General features: G+C 45.1%; 3 protein-coding genes across 6 annotated transcripts in view; 2 read left to right on the top strand and 1 right to left on the bottom strand.

Annotated features, from left to right (window-relative positions):
* Window positions 1-1,788, top strand: part of TMOD1 (tropomodulin 1) — a 25,087-nt gene extending 23,299 nt beyond the window's left edge. For all 3 annotated transcript variants that reach the window (XM_050330009.1, XM_050330008.1, XM_050330007.1), the window contains one exon: window positions 827-1,788. In XM_050330009.1, the coding sequence (XP_050185966.1) occupies window positions 827-891 (65 nt within the window). In that variant the 3' untranslated portion in view covers window positions 892-1,788. The remainder of the gene's footprint in view (window positions 1-826) is intronic.
* Window positions 1,260-15,333, bottom strand: TSTD2 (thiosulfate sulfurtransferase like domain containing 2). 2 transcript variants are annotated; one of them, XM_050330004.1, is made up of 9 exons: window positions 15,237-15,333; window positions 14,857-15,146; window positions 13,836-13,944; window positions 12,078-12,203; window positions 10,801-10,906; window positions 9,002-9,120; window positions 8,216-8,374; window positions 7,125-7,263; window positions 1,260-5,768 (listed from the first exon to the last, which is right to left on the bottom strand). In XM_050330004.1, the coding sequence occupies exons 1-9, from the start codon at window positions 15,294-15,296 to the stop codon at window positions 5,509-5,511; spliced, it is 1,368 nt and encodes a 455-aa protein (XP_050185961.1). In that variant the 5' UTR covers window positions 15,297-15,333; the 3' UTR covers window positions 1,260-5,508. The 2 variants fall into 2 exon arrangements, with proteins under 2 accessions (XP_050185961.1, XP_050185962.1); XM_050330005.1 differs by lacking the exons at window positions 14,857-15,146; window positions 15,237-15,333 and adding an exon at window positions 14,733-14,854.
* Window positions 15,283-17,131, top strand: part of NCBP1 (nuclear cap binding protein subunit 1) — a 33,884-nt gene continuing 32,035 nt past the window's right edge. Inside the window, exons 1-3 of the mRNA XM_050330003.1 lie at window positions 15,283-15,630; window positions 15,775-15,860; window positions 16,531-16,631. Of these exons, the coding sequence (XP_050185960.1) occupies window positions 15,597-15,630; window positions 15,775-15,860; window positions 16,531-16,631 (221 nt within the window). The 5' untranslated portion in view covers window positions 15,283-15,596. The remainder of the gene's footprint in view (window positions 15,631-15,774; window positions 15,861-16,530; window positions 16,632-17,131) is intronic.

The following is a 17,131-nucleotide window of genomic DNA, read 5'->3' on the forward strand; positions in this document are numbered from 1 at the left end:
CTCTACAACTGGACGATGTATAAGTACAGAAAAACTTTATTTTCCTCCCTGTCAGCAATAGCTCTCTCCTTGTGCTCCACTCCAATACTTTTGCTTATCATCAGCTGATGCCACCAGAACGTGGTTTTGGTCCTGTAGCTTCTGTTCTCTAAGATACTCTGTATGAACCAACCATGAAGGCTTTTACATTCACCCTCATGAGCTAACTTTTGCATCCTCTTTATAAATTTTTTTGTTGTTTTTCTTTGCACACATTTCTCAAAAAGTCGTGAATGTAGCTGTCAGAGGTGTGAATCAGCTTTAAGGCTAGATATGAGGCTGCTTTGACTGTGTTAACTGTGATCAGAGGACTGGAGCCTAGAGGCTCAGGATAAGAATTTTTTTTTTTTTTTTAAATTTTTATTTTTTTTAATTTTTATTTTTTTAATTTTTAAAAGGCAAGTGAGGAAAAACTAGCAAAGGAAAAACTGTGGCATGCATCTCCCGCTGTTTCTACATCAATTAGCATCTGATGATGCACTGGCCAAAATCTAGTTACATAGACAAACTATGTGAAATACAACTGACTGTAGAATAAGGGAGGTAAGGCTGCAAGTAGCTTCTCACCTTAAAAACCCATAGGGAGAGAAACCTCATCTTACCTTCCTTGGTTTTAAACTATGTAAGGCTGTGCCTGCTGCTTAAAGCAGGTATTCAGAAGCTGAATATCCTGTTTCTCTCCTGTCAGAAAGTACATCTCTCAGCTCCTCTCCACAGCAGTAAAGCCAAGCCTGCCATCCACATTTTCCCATTGCCATGACCGACTCCTCTTTCTTTTCTTTTTCAGTGAGGAAGAGAAGACTTGCAGAATTGAATGGGCCTATTTTTCCCAAGTGCAGAACTGGAGTGTAGTTCCTGGCTATGGAGGTCATTCCCGGTGATCTGTGCTACACTGTGGAAATCTAAAGGCAATAAGTGCCTTGACAGAGTATTTGTGGTGCCTCGGTTCTGTTTTATGCACTAACAGTTTAAATTAACTAGTGGCTATAGTTTTTATGAAGATTTTATCCAGTAGGACTGGTGATGTTTTCTGTAGAGTTGGAAACTATTCAAGCCAATAACAACCTGTCAGTTTTATGCAATCTCAGTTTAGAGCACATCCCAGTGTAAAAGTGACTTTAATTAACCTGGGACTTAATTTTATATAAACTTCCTGCACGGTGTTTCATAAAGTTAGGATGTGGTATGCATGAGTGAAAGATACAATTGTTTCACACAAATTATAGAAGTATTAAAAAAATACTTTATTTTTTTCCAAGTTGATCTCAAGTAACTATAGAGGAGCAACTGTTTAACAAGCACTTCTACCGTCTGGAAACATGGCTAATTTCAAGAATTGTGAGCTACCATTTTTTACCGACATTTGCTGAATCATTTAATTGGAGATGCTGTTTCAAATGCATCCCCGTGTTTCTTAGAAAAAAACCTGATCTCCACCCCCGGCATAAATGGAACTTAAGGCCACCAATTATAAAACAGAGTCTCAAAAATCAAGTGGTTTAGGACGGGTCAATATCCTTCAATGCACATCTGAAGAAAACAGTTACTTTTAGAGATGTGATGCAATTTCTAACCCCAAAGAGATGGCCAAACTAATCAGCAAATGAGAGCCTTCTCTTTTAATTCCCACTCCTTTCAGCTTCTTTATGTTAAAAGTGTTTGTCCAGATATTCACTGGAAACAAGCCAAATTCTCTCTTCGCTGTTTTGTCTAGATGACCATGTCCACTAATTAAATTCTGTTCTGCTAGGAATTGTTTCTTTTTACTGCTGTCCCTTACGTCCACATAAATGCAAGAATAAATGTTGTGCCCTAGAAAGGCTGTGAAGTGAAATACCCGCAACTCTGAACTTGCACTGCACACGGTCTGATAGCTTTTTGTCAGCCTAAACCCATCATCCAGCCTGGGAGGAATTCCCCACAGGCCTGTGTGCAGCTCCCAGACATGCAGTGGACTGGACCCAGCACCATCACATTTGAAATTCCCACTGTTAACGTGGGTGGGATCCTGCTTGCTAGGAAGAGTTTCCTGGAAGAAGTGCTGCTGTACTTAAGCCTTAATCTTGGCCAGATGACACGTCCCAGAAAATGCTCTCTCTTGATAGAAATCTCCCTTTAAATGTCTGTTAAGAGTGGAGTTTTTCAGCCTTTTACACATATTCTGGCAAAAGTCCCACAGACTTCTTCAGAGCTTGTGTGCAAACAAACACCACCAATGGTTTAGCTCTGACCAGCAAAGCAGAGAAACACTATTCAGCAATGTGGGAAACGCATCCATTGCTCTTCAAATCTTAACAAATGTGCCAGTGGTGTCATATAAAGTGCTCCACTACAGCTTCTTTCCCCCCCTGTGCAAGTTCTGTATCAGAAAATGAAGAGACTACAGAAGAAAAACACTTGAAAGCATAACAAAATGAAGAAACTGGCAGACAGCCACTTTCTTCCATGTGCGCTGCAAAGACTTCAAAACGGCCAACTAAATCATCAAATCAGAACCACACAGTTTCAGCTGAGCCATCCACTCAAATTTGCATGGTACAGGCTCAGATTCAGAAGAACATATGTATATCTTATCCTGGAAAATCCTGATGGTGCTAAGAAACCCAGACATGCAAGGGGATGCATCTGCAGAATAGGTAGCACTACCATGGATATTACTACAGCATCTTTCGCTACATGAAAAATAAACCCCAGCCCCTAAAAAAGGAAAGGAAAAAAAAAAGACAAGAACTTTGTCCTGTGTTTCACTATAGCAGCAGCCATGCAGCCCAAAGGTATATAAAGCTGGCAGGATCATTCCAGGTTCCTCAGCTGATCCTCACAGGGCCGCTTTGCTGCAAGATACATCCGACAGCCAAGCGCTGTGCAGCAGAGACAGACAGTGCTGAGTCATCAGGCCTCGTGGTGAAAGGTGTTAAGCTGTGCAGCAAGGGAGCTACAAAATGGTAGTATTTAGGAGCAAATGCATCACCATTTGTCCCAGCAGCTCTCTGGGAACAGGATGAAAAAAAGCCATTTGGTGACTGCAGCATCTGGCGGTCAACAGCCTCTCCTCCTCAAAAGTCTTCCCTCTCCTGGAGCTAATGTGCTTTCTCTCAGGCATTACCACTGAGATGCCTGGATCCTACCACAAAGTATTTCACATGGCAAGTCCTTAATAATCCAACAAAATTAATCCAGAAAACAGGATACAGAGCTGCTTATGGGCTAACTTGCAAGAAGGAGGCTCTTAACCCTCTCTCCACTCTGCAGCAGAGGGAACGTGACTTTATGGGACTCCATCTGTACATCTCAAACACTTCTCCTTCCTTGCCTTAGTGCAGCAAGAACCAGAAGAGGCCTCATGGCTCCCCTCTGCCTTTGAGGTAGAATCTGCAGCTGCCACGAGCTCCCAGGAGAATTGTACCTTGTAGCCAGGTCTATCACGTGGCAGACTATCCAGGCTTCAGCATTTACCTCGGCAGAATTAAGCACCTCCAACACAACAGGTGAAGTGTATTTGTGCAGTACTTAAAAAAAAAATCTAATGGAAGCACTAAAGGTTATTTTATCATCATGGATGTTTCAAAAGTTTACGTACAAAGTCTAGTTGTTGCCATCCTGTACTGGTGATATTGAAACAGCCTTACAAACACACTGATTACAGTGTTCCAGACCTGCTGACAGACGGAATTACAAAACTGTGTTTCTTTTTAGCCTAACACCAGAAGAGCATACCATGCAAGCTGGAACAATCCCCATCAGTGTTCTAGACCAGACCTGCAAGTACAGCTTGCATGCTTCTCCACAAATACTCCAAGTCCTCAAAACCACAGAGGTTGAATGGTCAGCAAAGATTGGAAGGCAAGCAGTCAGGGAAACATTTGTACTGCTTAGACTTCTGCTGAAGGTGTCTACTGCTGGGAATTCTCATAGATTTACTATTAGACACTATCCTAGATTCTCAAAAGAAATATTCGTAAGATTCAAAGTTTTGCCTCATTAATGGAATTGCCAAAAAGACAGTTGCTGAACCATTATTTCACAGTGGCAATACTGGAAGCAAGAGGAAATGCTTGCCATGGCTTTAATGGAACCAATGTCCATATATTTAAGTTGCTAGTCAAGCCAACTTGAGGCCTTGCTGAATTAATAGCACCATGGGAGAAGTCACAATCTGTATGAAAATAACATAGCCCTAGCTGTTATTAAGCAACTGCAGAACTGTGAACTGTTTTCTTGCTTTTAAAAGCAGTTGCCAGCTCAAAAAAAACCCCAGTGACTAACTGCTGTTTAGTTCTCAGAATGACAGTATGTTTCAAAGACATTTTTCAGTCAAGATGCATCTACACTATTAATAAATCCTTTCTGTACATTGTACAGCATCAGGCACACAAGCAGCATGTGGGAAAGTATTTTGAGCTCATCTGCTGTAGGTTGTTTCAAATTCAAAGACAATTTCTCCACTAACAGGTGCTGGAAATTCCACAAATATCTTGCAGCTTTTAAAAAAACTCAACCCATGTTTAAAAAGGACAAATGCTCCCCAGATCTTGAATTATTTAACCTGGATAAAGGATCTTGCAATCTCCTTATAGCTGTTGCTGACATTTATGCACACATGCATCACTTCCAGTGCCATAATGCCGGTATTTTGACAGTCTCTGTGCTTCCCTTTTTGTGTGCTTGTTTCAAAATGCTTCAAGCTGTCAGGTTTTTTTTCAGTGCAAGCAGAGCTGAGCCCTGGATATTTCATATACTGACAAGCTGAAGGAAACAAAAGTCCGCAGGGAGACTGAGCATTGGAATGAGGATGGTTTTTGCTGTTCGTCCTACAGGTCACACAACTATGGCTGGGCAGACTACCTCTGGGCCTTTGCTCCAGTTACAAGAGGAGCGTCCTTATGCTGCCTTCAGCCAGTTTTACACAAGAGTTAAGTCGGTGACTTCAGGTAACTACCTCTTGCTTCTCACTGGTATAAAGTAAGAGATGCAAGAGGTGGCATGCACATGGAAAGTATCTTCAGCTCTAACCTAGTCACGTACCCACACCAAATCTGCTGTTTGCACACCCTACTACCAGCTATTGGAGCAAATGCATGATCATTGGAGAGGTCAGACAGATTGATCTCCATGCAGGAAGAAAAGAACAGAATTGTTCTTATGTCCCTTAAGTTTCTTTCGAATTGTGAGCAGCTCTGTCACACCGCAGATACTCTGCTCCGAAATCCCCATGGTAAAGGCCACACTACAAGACTGTCCCCAGGGAGAGGAATCCTGCAGTGCTGGTGACGTGTTGGGCACTCTGGTAATTTACAGGCAAGTAATGGATGGTTTTCAGGGTATACTCTAGGTTTAAAGGCAGCATATGAGCAAGACTTTCCAAGCCAACACATTTTCATGATTTCCAAACCTAACTGATTAACAGGTAGGGATCTGGTTATAGAAGCCCTTCACATTAGCACGTGTCAGATCAGCCAGTGAAACAGCTTAATCTTTTCCTGTGTCCAGCATCCTTTGTGAAACACGTTCAATAGGCACCCTTGGCCGTCTCCTTGTGCATTCACATTCCTCCTTAAGCGTCTGTCCTGCAGCCCTTGAAGTCACCTTGAGCTCCTTCTCTTGACAAACAGGACAGCAAGCTGTAAGACCTTTGTTGCAACAACTTGGACACGTCAGGACAAGCTGCCGGCAGTGCTGGCTCGAACAAAGTTTATACTGGTCCCACAGCGCCCCACAGTATCTGCACGCTGGAGGGAGGAGGAAAAGAAAAAAAGTTAACAACCTGCACTGCTCCAGCTCTTCTCCTGGCAGAGGGCTTGCCATGGCACCAGGGGGCTGCCAGCTCTCATTTAAGTGGCTATCTATTGCCTTCCAGGTTTTTAATTCCTGCTTAGCTTGATCTTCTAGAATCTAGATAACTTTTAAACTTCTGGTTTTGATGTGAAAAACATAGGACTGTTTTCTCTCAGGAAAAGAGGAAAGTACTCACTAGTCCTTCCTCTAGTTCTGAATAGACAGATTTAAAAATTCTTAATGATCTTAACGCCAAGAGAAGAAGAAAGATATGCAGGTGGTAACCAAGGCAGTAGACAGATATGTTGCCTCTGGGAAAGGGGTGACATGGAACTTCCTTCCATCTACAGGCAATGGCTTGTTCAGACAGGGTGTCATTTGCAGTCCTGGTGGAATCCTTCCACAACATCAGAGGTTTTAACTCTTAAACTGAAAGCTACAGCCCAGTTTAGCTGCACCACAACACTTCCCCTTGAAACTTCTCTAGGGATGGCTGTGATGTGTCCAGAGTGTGTTCTGTTTCTACACCAAGTCAGGCCCCCTTAAGATGTATACACTAATTGCAGCAGAGGAATGAGAGGTTATGCTTGAAAAATTACTAACTCAGAGAGAAATCTGCACTGCTTCCTTAAAAAAAAAAAAGAAAAAAGGGCTAGAGACAAATTCCATCTATTTGTTGTACCTGGCAACTGATAGGAAGATGGCATATTATTTCATTTGCAGTAACTGAAGAGCAATCCCAGCCAGAAGACCAAGCTATGTTCTTAACAACTTCTACTAGAGGTCACTGAAATTCCACCAGCTACAGAAAATTTTAAAGCATGAAAATAACAAAGTGCTGTAGAGTACAGTGCCGCTACTCTCACAGTGCCTGGTAGCCTGTGTGGATATTCTGTCAAATTACTGGAGCAGAGAACTGCTGGCAGCAGGAGAACAACCTAACACTTGGGTCATTTGGCCAACCACAGTCTGATCAGCACTGTGGGCAACAAGCAGGTAACAACAGCGGTGCTTGACATACATCTTCGTAAGTGCAGACCGCTCATAGCAGCAGCTGTTCTGCAGGGAATACTGCCTTTTACTGCTCCAGTTTTAGTGAACTCTTTTCAGTGACCCACTTTTCTCTCATTTCTGTTTTATGTGTTAAAGCCACAGAGTTGATAGTCATCATGAAAAGTGATAACACTAAAAGATCAAACCAAGTATGAGGAAGAACTACGTAGACCAGTTTGGCTGCCCCTATCCTGCACACCTCTGGAAATGATTGCAATAGCTTCCCAGCCTTCTGCACTTACGTTATCTAGTCCTACCTGAGATGATATCTTCATTGGAACAAATGGCGTAACGATCATCAAATACAAACAGCTTCCCCCTGTAGAATCCATCTGGAAACTCTTCCAGGTACTTGTGAATTCCACCTTTTAGCTGGTAAACCTCTCTGCACACTGCCTGTTTAAAGCATATTAGCAGAAAAGCTGAAGGAGACCGCAGAAGTGGTGGTGTGCCAGAGTTCCCAAAGCAAATGTTGTCAATGCCAGGGGTCAGTGAAAAGCAGCAGCTTCTCAATGACCATCAGATGGCACCACGTGCACTCACACCCTAGGCAGTGCCATCAGGGACTACTGGGCAGTAGCTCCACAATGTTGGCTTGTTGACATGAACCCAACTGGGCATTTAATGAATGCTACAGTCAAAAGAAGCTGGTCACCTCCTCACCTGAGGGAGGTGTGCTGCATCACAGATCAAATGCTTTTAAACCTCCATGAACTGCTGCTTAACCTGGTTTTATGTAGTAAACTGCTACCAGTAGCAGAATTTCTCAGGGTTCACATTGATGCAGCAGAGAAAAAACAAACAAGGTTTAAGTCTCAGGAGAACGCTTATGTGTTCTGTTCCCTTGATCCTTGAGGGAAGGATCCAGGAGAAGAGTGGGATGGAAAGCACAGTTAGAACAATGCAACGTGTTGGATTTAATTCCACAACACTAGGAAAGCACTGACTGGCTGTTTTCATCACTCCGAGATACTCAAGCCATGCAGTAATGACCACAGAGCATAACCTAGACAGCATCTGTGGAAACACAGCAGAACGTTCTCAAGCCCTCCTGAAACACTCCTACAGCGGACGTAAAAATACCTCTTATCAACAAATGGGTTACATAATCATTTTCACAGAGCAATCACCGCTGTGACACTAGTCCATGCAGATTATACTGAGCTGCATTAAACTATCCGCATCCTTGAGAGGCAGCATGAGGCAAGCACGAGTTAGAGGTATTTATTTCCCCACCTGTGCATTAGGCAGCTCGTGCACAGTAGGAATTTACCAGCAAAACAAAAGACAGGTGCCTTTAGAGCAGCGTTAACTCCCCAACACCTGTGCCCTCAGAACCACATCTTACCTTGCTCCTTAGGTAAGCAGAGCCTCTTTCACAACGAATCCCTCCTGTGCAGTACATCAGGACGCGCTTGTCTTTGAAAAGCTCCAGGTTTTCATCTACGTAGCTGGGAAAATAGCTGAACTTCCTGATATCTGGAGCCAGACAGCCCTGGAATTGCCCCTGCAATTACAACAGATGGCCAATGCAACTGGTTACAAGCAGTATTACTGGTAAGGTTTGTGTTTCAGACTAGAGGAAGTAACAAATGTTTGGCCCAGAACACTCATCTCACTGCAGCCATTTTAGGCAGCTCCTCAGATGCATCTATGCACTAAAACACATGTTAAAAACTGCAGGACGATTCTGGACACAGCATGTCTCCTCATCCAAATAGAAAAGATTGAGCTAAGCAGAACAGCACTGTCAGAGAGAAGACAAACCACAACACAGAGGGGTGGTGGCTGTGACAGCAGGATGCCCCTGTTCTTTTTTACATATGGGACAAGGCAAAAAATGCTGAAAAGCATCCCTACAAATTACGCCACCTTTACCTCAAACATTCACTGCTAATGTTGTATGGACCACTTTGTGTTCTTCCTGCCAAGCACTTAGCCAGGCAAGCTCCAGGCTGAGCTGTGAGCGAGTCCTCTACTGCTTGTGTCCAATATTCACTACAAAACTTTGTACACATTACAGTCAGTCTGGAATACGGCATCTCTTCTTCCAGTAAGGTTACACCCTCACAGTGGTACATGCTTCACCCCAGCACCTGTAACACACTGCAAGAAGCAGGCAAACAACACTTACTATTTTACTTTCATAGAAGTTCCTACAGTCCAGCAAGATGGTATCGCTTTGTCCTTGACTGGCCTGAGACAAATACTGTTCTACCTCTCTGTGAAATTCCTGAGGGGATAAATGGATTCCTTTAACACAAAAAAAAAAAAAAAAAAAAAAGGGGGTGAGGGGAAAGGGAGAAGAAAAGTGAGAAGCAGAACCACAAAACAATATTACATATGATCTCACTGATCCAGATGCTCTTCAGATTTCAAAAAAAAAAAAAATTTTCTGATTGTTCACAGCCTTTTCATCCCAACTCAATCAGCCAAGTTCATCCATCTTTGGCTTCCCATTGGCAAACGAAAGAAAACACAACACTGTCCCACGTGACAGAGAAGCAGCAGAAGCCTGTCTCTGTGGTCTTTTGTTGCATCCTCCTGGCACCTCTTACCATTGTAAAAGAAAGAGTGAAAAACGTTTCACTTCCCTTTGCTCATCTGACATTACATTTGGAGGTGCAGAAGAATAAAGAAATGCAATTTTTAAATTAAAACCCTTCTTGATAAAAATGGAAAATTTCCATAAGCATTATTAATTTCAGTACAACTTCAATTTACATAAAGTTTCTCAGCTTTCAGGTTGCTCTTAAGACTCCCAGTGTAATGAAAACAAACAAAAGGAAAACCAGCAATATCCTTTACCTTATTTAAACCCCCCCACCTACAAGCAACCCAGTCAAGTAATAGGAACCATCTCCATAAAATGCTGTAAAATAGGAGGAAAAAGGGAAAAAAAAAGGGATAATATTCAAACACACATCCCACAAACTACAAAATAATGGGGATAAAAAGCAATCCTCTCCCAAAAACACAAAAAGATGCGACAGAAGTTTGGCACCAATAAAACCTTTCGGTGGGAAAAAAAAAACCAAACAAACTGCTCTGTTAATTGCCATTTGCTGTGCTCCTGCTTACCACGTATATAAGCATCCTCATAGCAAAGGCATAGCCAGAAATATCTTATCGGGCATAATCCACAGTAAGCAGCTACAGGCAGCACAAAACAAATGCAGTCTGTTTTGGGGGAGTGGCAAGGACCTCGTGCAGAACTCTTCTCTGCTTTAGTGCAGAAGTCACTAGAAGGGCCTGCCTTCAAAATGAGTGGCACCAAGTCAGCAGTCCCCAACACAGGAACATGCACATGCTCAACTTGAAGCTTCTACAGGGATTCTACATTTTCTAAAAAAGAAAAAGCTCTCAGCATCCACAACACCAGAGCCCACTGAATCCACAAGAAACTCCCATGGAAAAAGCTCTTTTTATACAGCTTGGTTCTTACTGCAAGATAAGCCCAACAAGAGCATTGGAGCTCTTCATATGATTTATTTTCTGAGCAGTCTCGAACTCCTACAGAATACTTAGAATATGAATATATTCATGCATAGAAATGTCTTTCGTAACCATCATACATAGTTTCATCTCACATCTGCCTTTAGCAGATATCCAGTGACTTACTCCATAACTAAAGCACAAGGTATGTCCCTATCCCACAACAAGGTAACTGCTTGATGTCATCTGAACTGTTTCCCACAAAATGAGAATTTAATGTTAAGTTTTCTGAGGCAGCTAAAAGCAAACTAAAACCTGGGCCAACATATTTCCTGTACTAGTAGCTTTTGATTACCAGTAAGAAAGCAGTATCTGCTTGTCCTGTGCCCTGGCCATTGTGCAGAGGGAAATGTTTTTGATAAAGGTACTTTATTTCTTTATTCTTCACTTACCTCTCACTTGGGTGAGAGGCTTTATTTTTTCGTCAAATAAACTTACCAGTTTCTTTATAAGACACTATCTTTGGATCAATGCCCATAGGTACAATTTCTTTAAATACTCCAACTCGAAGGTCTGGGAAACAGTGAGCTCCTCCTGCACTGCTCTAGGTAATCAAACACAAAAACAATTCACCAACATTTGCCAGGTGTCAAGGTTAAAATTACCCACTCACTTTAATTTCTACAGCTCATTAGAACATGAAAATGTCTTGGCGGCTGAGGGAAAGGAATGTCTCTCCTTCTGAAATCCACACTTAAATCCTGAGGTTTAGGCAAATACAGAAAATACTGTAATGTACTAATGCATGAATGGTGATGCACAGAGAGCTTGAAGTAAAATTCCATCCCTGTTCTGTTTTAGCATCTGCAGGTAACTGTAACTAACGCAATTCCCACTGAAATTCAGCCAAGCACAACAAACAGTTAAAAAGCTAAGACTGAATCATCACTGCAGCTCTATGTGGAATTCTAGTTCCGCAGTTTCACTAATTCCTTTGGTCTAGTTGCTTATGGGAAAAAAAAAAATAGCTCTCCCTGTAAATAAAACTGTGTGGAGAAGAGCTGCTGCTTTAGCAACAGCTTTCCTTCCTCACACAGAAACCAGCACCTGCAGTGCTGGGGCAGCCAAAGCCTACCAGGATGCCACAGAGTGCACCAGCCACAGCTGCCTTCACCATCTAAGGACAGCCATCAGCACATATGCTCAGGCTCATGCAGAAGTCAGCACCTCTGCCTCCAGCCAGGTACTAACTGGAGTAGGAAGAAACCTCTTGACTGCGCCTGTGTGCTTCCTTTAGAAGATATCCAGTTCACGGAATGGACAATGCACCTGTACAGACACCAAAGCCTCCATGAACCTAAATCGGCAGGCTTCCAGTCAAGGATCTAAAATCAGGGTAAAGAGGACAGCGTGGAAATGCTTTCCTTGCCTAAGAGAATGTCGTGATGCCTACTCAAGTTGGAGAAAATGCTTGCTGAAGAATGATGGGGCTGAAGCACTCTCCCTCCTTCACCTATATAAGGGGCCTTGCAGCTGCACCCATAGCTGCCAAAGCCTGTAGCAGGTGCTGTCACAGCTCATGATAACTGCTAATGCTGGTAAAAGCCAGCAAAGATATCTAAACAAGGCATGGTTAAGAACCCTTCGCTTATGTAAGTGCTGGCAGGGCAGAACTGCTACAGCAGAGGTAATGCTGTCAGGAAGGAATGTGCTTATTTCTTAAAAATTAAATTACCTGCATTAACAATGTCTACGTAGAAATTATTTTTTCATACCTTGAAATCCTCGTGACACAAAATGTTTTTGAACAGAGGCTGGGAAAGCATAACTTCAATGTAGAGACTGGTAGCTACTTTACTTCCACCAACTGTCCCATTAATCCCCTCTGAAGCAACTCGTACCTAGAAGGCAAGAGAAGAAGCTGGGGCTGAGCCTTAGTGACAGCAAAACAGATCACAGGGAAATTAGCAAAATATGACTGGAAGAAAAAGGCAGGCACAAGAGTATGTCCAGAAAAGAGACTACTGAATAAGGAAGGAAAATATGGTTATACTGAAGTTAAACATTAAGACAGTAAATTGGGAAAAAAACCCCGGTAATCACTTCTGAGCCATTTCAGAAGAATCATATCAAGATGGTCAGAAGAGTCTGTGCAATAAACAGAAATGCTTTCTAAACAGAGAAATTGCTGTCTGCAAATCCTGCAGTCAGCATTAAAATTCCCACTGGAAGTCTGCCTCAGGAAGAACAATAGGCTTGTGCCCCATGACTCACGCAGCTAAAAGCAAAATGTGAATATGCATAATATCATATCTAATATTAAACTTCAGGGTGAGTCATTTTATCTTCAGCACTGACAAAGGAACAAAAGTGCTGAAGTAGGGGGAGGGAGGGAAGACTGAATATAAGGGGCAAGGAGAAAAACAAGTGGTTAAGAAGCTAAATGCTGTACCTGCCTCAGAGATGAGATGAAAAAAAAATTTTTTTTGAGAAAAATACCACCCACCAGGCAAGAGAGCTGAGCAGAAAAAGAAGTGAACGCATCAGGACATTTCACCCCCACATCTCCTGTGCTGAGGTACAACAGGGAAGGTGCCTACCATGGGCAGAGAGAAAGAAGCTACTTAGGAAGACAAGTCAAAGTCAAAGACAAAAGGAGTCTCCTCCTCTGAGTTGTCCTCCAGACAGCCTAGGAACACCAGCTTCATGAGGCCAAAACTCACCTTTGCCCACAGCCTCAAGAGGCCAGCTAGATAAGCAACTCACCTCCTTTTGGCCTGCCAGGAATGAGGAGAACATAGACAGTGCAGGAATGAACACTGCTCTCCTATGGTGTGGTCTAAGATGTCAGTTGCTCTCACCTAATTCCTGACCGTATGGATTACAGCTTGGTGTAGTTACTGGGCTGGAAGATCACTGTGCCCCAGGAGTTAGGATACACGTAACCAGAAGCAGAGCAAGCCCAGTTCCACACTACACACTGCTGCACCTCTAGCTTGGCCCTCAGGCTGTGTTGTGCTGCAGTAGCCTTTGGCCACAGGATAAAACACAGCCTAGTAATGCTAACTGAGACACCTGATTGACACCAGTGATTACGCCACCTTTGCCTCCTTGACTTTATCTAAAAGTGCATCAGGAAGTTCTCAGGTGACAGCAGGAGTGATAAAAGGATTTGTTTTTCTGCTTCCACATGTAATGGTTCAAATGATGGAAATGGGGTAACCCTTGCAAGAACAGGGCCTGCACTGTGTACTGTGTGTGGACCAGAGGCTGGCTGGATGCTGCACAGCCCAGGGTTCCCTGCACCAAAACAGATACAAGATTATCTGTATTTTTTTCTTTCTTTGTAGCAATAGCTCTTAAGCAGAATTCTAAAAGATACCTTACAGAGTCTGAGTACCTCTCTTAATGGGGTTGTAACAGACTAGCATCTTCTGGTGCAAACATTCGATTCTCCACATGCCCCATTGTCCTGCAGTAAGCAAAGATAGGGGTTTTTTGCTAAAGAATACACCCATTGCTGAAAACCTTACCTTGCCAGTGAGATGTAGATGCTGGCACAGAGCCTTTTGCCAAGCACAGAGTTTCTCTGGATCCTTCACCTCACAATAACAGTAATAGAGAAGTACTTCTCCCACCTTGCTGCCCATAGCATGGTAAAGACGAGCAAACAGAAAAAGGATGTTAGGGTTTGAAAGAACAAAAACATACTATTAGTAGTAAACATTCAAAAAGCAGACAATTTTCTTCTGGCAGTTATATGGAGAAAAAAACAACCAAACAAACTTTGGAGGGATTAGCACTGCTGGGTTTGATTTATTTCAAAGAGAAGGAATATTAACTAAAAAAGCTCCCACACTTCTAGTTGTCAGGACTGGGTACAAAAGGAACTTATCTGTGCTGCACAGGACATTTCTGCTAGTGGCCTACGTGTGCTCTCTCAACACAGGACACAGGAATTGATAATTTTTGTGTGTACAGGAGTCCCATTAAATGCTTGATTTGCCAAACTGGCACTTGAAAATTCAAGTGCTTGAGCCATCTAAATTTAAAAGGCCAAAACCTTTAGTGAGACTGAGTGTGCCTGCATTCCGTGCAGCACAAGCTGTACTCTCTCACAGTCAGGAACAGTTTTGTGAGCCTACTTCATAACTAACAAGCCCTTAATGTACCTGAATGAGCAGAGAAAAGGAACCTGTGCAGAGCATATCCTGCTGTTCTGCTCTTTACTTTTATGGTCCTTCCTTCCTTCCAGACCCAAGCTGCCCAGCAACACCTGTATAGGTCAGCTTTAACAACGTGGGATGATAGAGCTCTGAGAGTATCCTAAGTGGACTGAACTACATCAAAAAACCCGCAGTGCCATCTACCTCTTTATATAAAAGGCATCCAAAGACTTCGAAGAGCTAAAGGAATATTGGGGAAGATACCTTCTGCACCTTAAAAGTGTCACTTGACTGAATTTCACAAAAAGTGCTGCTGGCAGACGATCACGTAAAGATGGGCACGTAGAGCCCATTCCCGGGCCGGCAAACCCACGGGGGGCTTTTTTACCTCGTCAGATCGTCGTGGCTAATGCGGCTCGTGTCCGGGAGCACCCAGGAGATCTCCGGGCTGCCCGCAGGAGCCGGGCCGTCCGCAGGGCTCCCTCCGGCCTCTGCCGGCCCCGCATCCAGCCCGTCCTGCCTCCCGAGGTCTCCGGAGTGGTGCAGAGCCACGTGCCTGTGGATGCCGGGCAGCTCCTCGAACGCCTGCCGGCAGCACCGCCACCGCACGCCCTCTCCGCCGCCGGGACACCGGGACGCGGCCGGCACCTCCTTGGCTTTCACGAACAGGGAGAAGGCCTGGAAGGCACCGCAAGGACCCGCGTTACCGAGGCCGCCGCGCCCGCCCACCCCCCGCCCCGGGCCCGGCGCGGCCCCGCACCGACCCACCTTCCTGCGGGCGAGGGCGCGCTGCTTCCTGCCAGCCGCGCCGGCCTCGGCCGGCACCATCTCCGCCTCTCCACCGGGAAGCGCCCGCTCTCCTCCTCCTCCTCCTCCTCCCTCCCCTGCTCCCCGCCCCGGAAGCGCTCGGGCCCGGCCGGGAAGCGGCGGGGGGTGCCGTGCCCGCCCCGGAAACAGCGCGGCCGCGGGCGGGGAGTGAGCGCGTTGCCGTGGGCCCGCGCCAGGCGTCCCGGCCCATTGCTGCCCGCCGCTTCCCGGCGCCTCTCCTCGCCGCTTCCCGGCGCCTCTCGCCGCTTCCCGGCGCCTCTCGCCGCTTCCCAGCCCTCATCCCGGCCGCTCCTCCCCGCCATGTCGCGGCGGCGACACAGCGACGACAGCGATGGTGAGCCCCCCTCTCCCCCAACCCTCATCCGCCGGGGTGGCGCGGGCGGCCGGCAGGGTGGATGGGGCGGGATGGAGGAGCGGGGTGGTGGGAAGTGTTTTCTCCGGCGTCGGTAACGCTGTGCTCGATGTGTTCCTGGAGCAGGGCAGCCCCACAAGAGGCGGAGGACGTCCGAGCCGTCGGAGATCGAGGAGAGGCTCGAGTCGCTCATCTGCAGGGTGGGAGAGAAGGTAGGTGGGCTCGGGAGAGCTCAGGCCTTGTTTCCCTTCGCCCCTTCCCCTTCGTTGCGCCATGTGGTAGCAGGTCGTCTGTAGTAGCCGCCCCCCACACACACACACCTCCCCCCAAAAAAACCCCACGTGTTTTGTTGAGAGACGCGGAAAGTTGTCGGTTTTCTCAAAGCCGCTTGCTGTGGCGGGCAAGTGCTTAACTTGCATCGTGGTGTTTGCCCAGCGGCGATACACGGGCAGCCAGTAGTTTGTTACCTGTGCGCCTGCGGGGGTTGGTGGTCCCACTCTACCAAGGACGTGAAGGAATAAACTGGGTGTCCCTGTGGCACGATTTTCCAGTCCTGACGGAATTTAGGGCTAGTGGAAGAGGAGGTGAAAGGACAAAAGATGACCGTGCACTGAGAAAAAAAGGCGCAAACGCTGTGTTGTTAACCAAGGCTCGGCTGCCTTGCAAGGATGCCCGAGGTGGTGTCGTCTTGCATCCTTGGGGAGCACTGGGGTTCCCAGGGGGGAGGTTGGTGAGGTGCAGCTCTTCTGAGGAGTAGCTGCTCCTTCTCTCAGGCAAGTGAGAGCAGTTTATCACAGCTTGGTGCCCTGAAAAAAGAGGTGACATCTCCTCAGACTTTGCCTGGTTGATGATGAAGCTTTTTTTTTTCTGTTTTAATTTTAGAGTAATTCGTCTTTGGAGAGCAACTTGGAGGGCCTAGCTGGTGTTTTGGAAGCTGATCTGCCCAATTACAAAAGCAAGATACTCAGAATTCTGTGCACTGTGTACGTATAGAGGAAGTCTGGGAATATAGGAAGTGTTTTCTTTGTGCATAAGTTTAAGGGTAGTTTAAATGCCAAGAGTGGTTTTAGTTCCTTACTGCTGTCATAGCATGGAGTTTGTTTTACTACCAATGAAAGAAATAGAAGGAATAAGCTCATTATGTAGTAGGTGTCATTAAAGGAAAATACGACTTTGCATTACTTTGACTTGAAATGTGTACAAGGCTCAAAGCAGATAGAAGAAACTTGAGAGCTGCTCTTCAGTAGCTGTGGAAACACAGCAATGCTGGGCAGTTTCCTGTACCCAGGTGAAATGCTTATGACTACCAAAGCTGTTAGCTGCTAACACTTATTTAGTCTTATTATCTGTGACGTTTCCTCACTGCTTTCTCCTCTTCTCTGGCAACGATTTGCTTATGTCTTTGTAAGCCCAAACATGAGGAGCAGGAAGCAGTCTCTGTGCTGCCTGACAGCTCTCCCTACTCTCCCTTGCAGAGTGCAGG

Source organism: Myiozetetes cayanensis, unplaced genomic scaffold (genome assembly GCF_022539395.1).
Source record: "Myiozetetes cayanensis isolate MyiCay16 unplaced genomic scaffold, myiCay2020 scf4, whole genome shotgun sequence".
Lineage (NCBI taxonomy): Eukaryota > Metazoa > Chordata > Aves > Passeriformes > Tyrannidae > Myiozetetes > Myiozetetes cayanensis.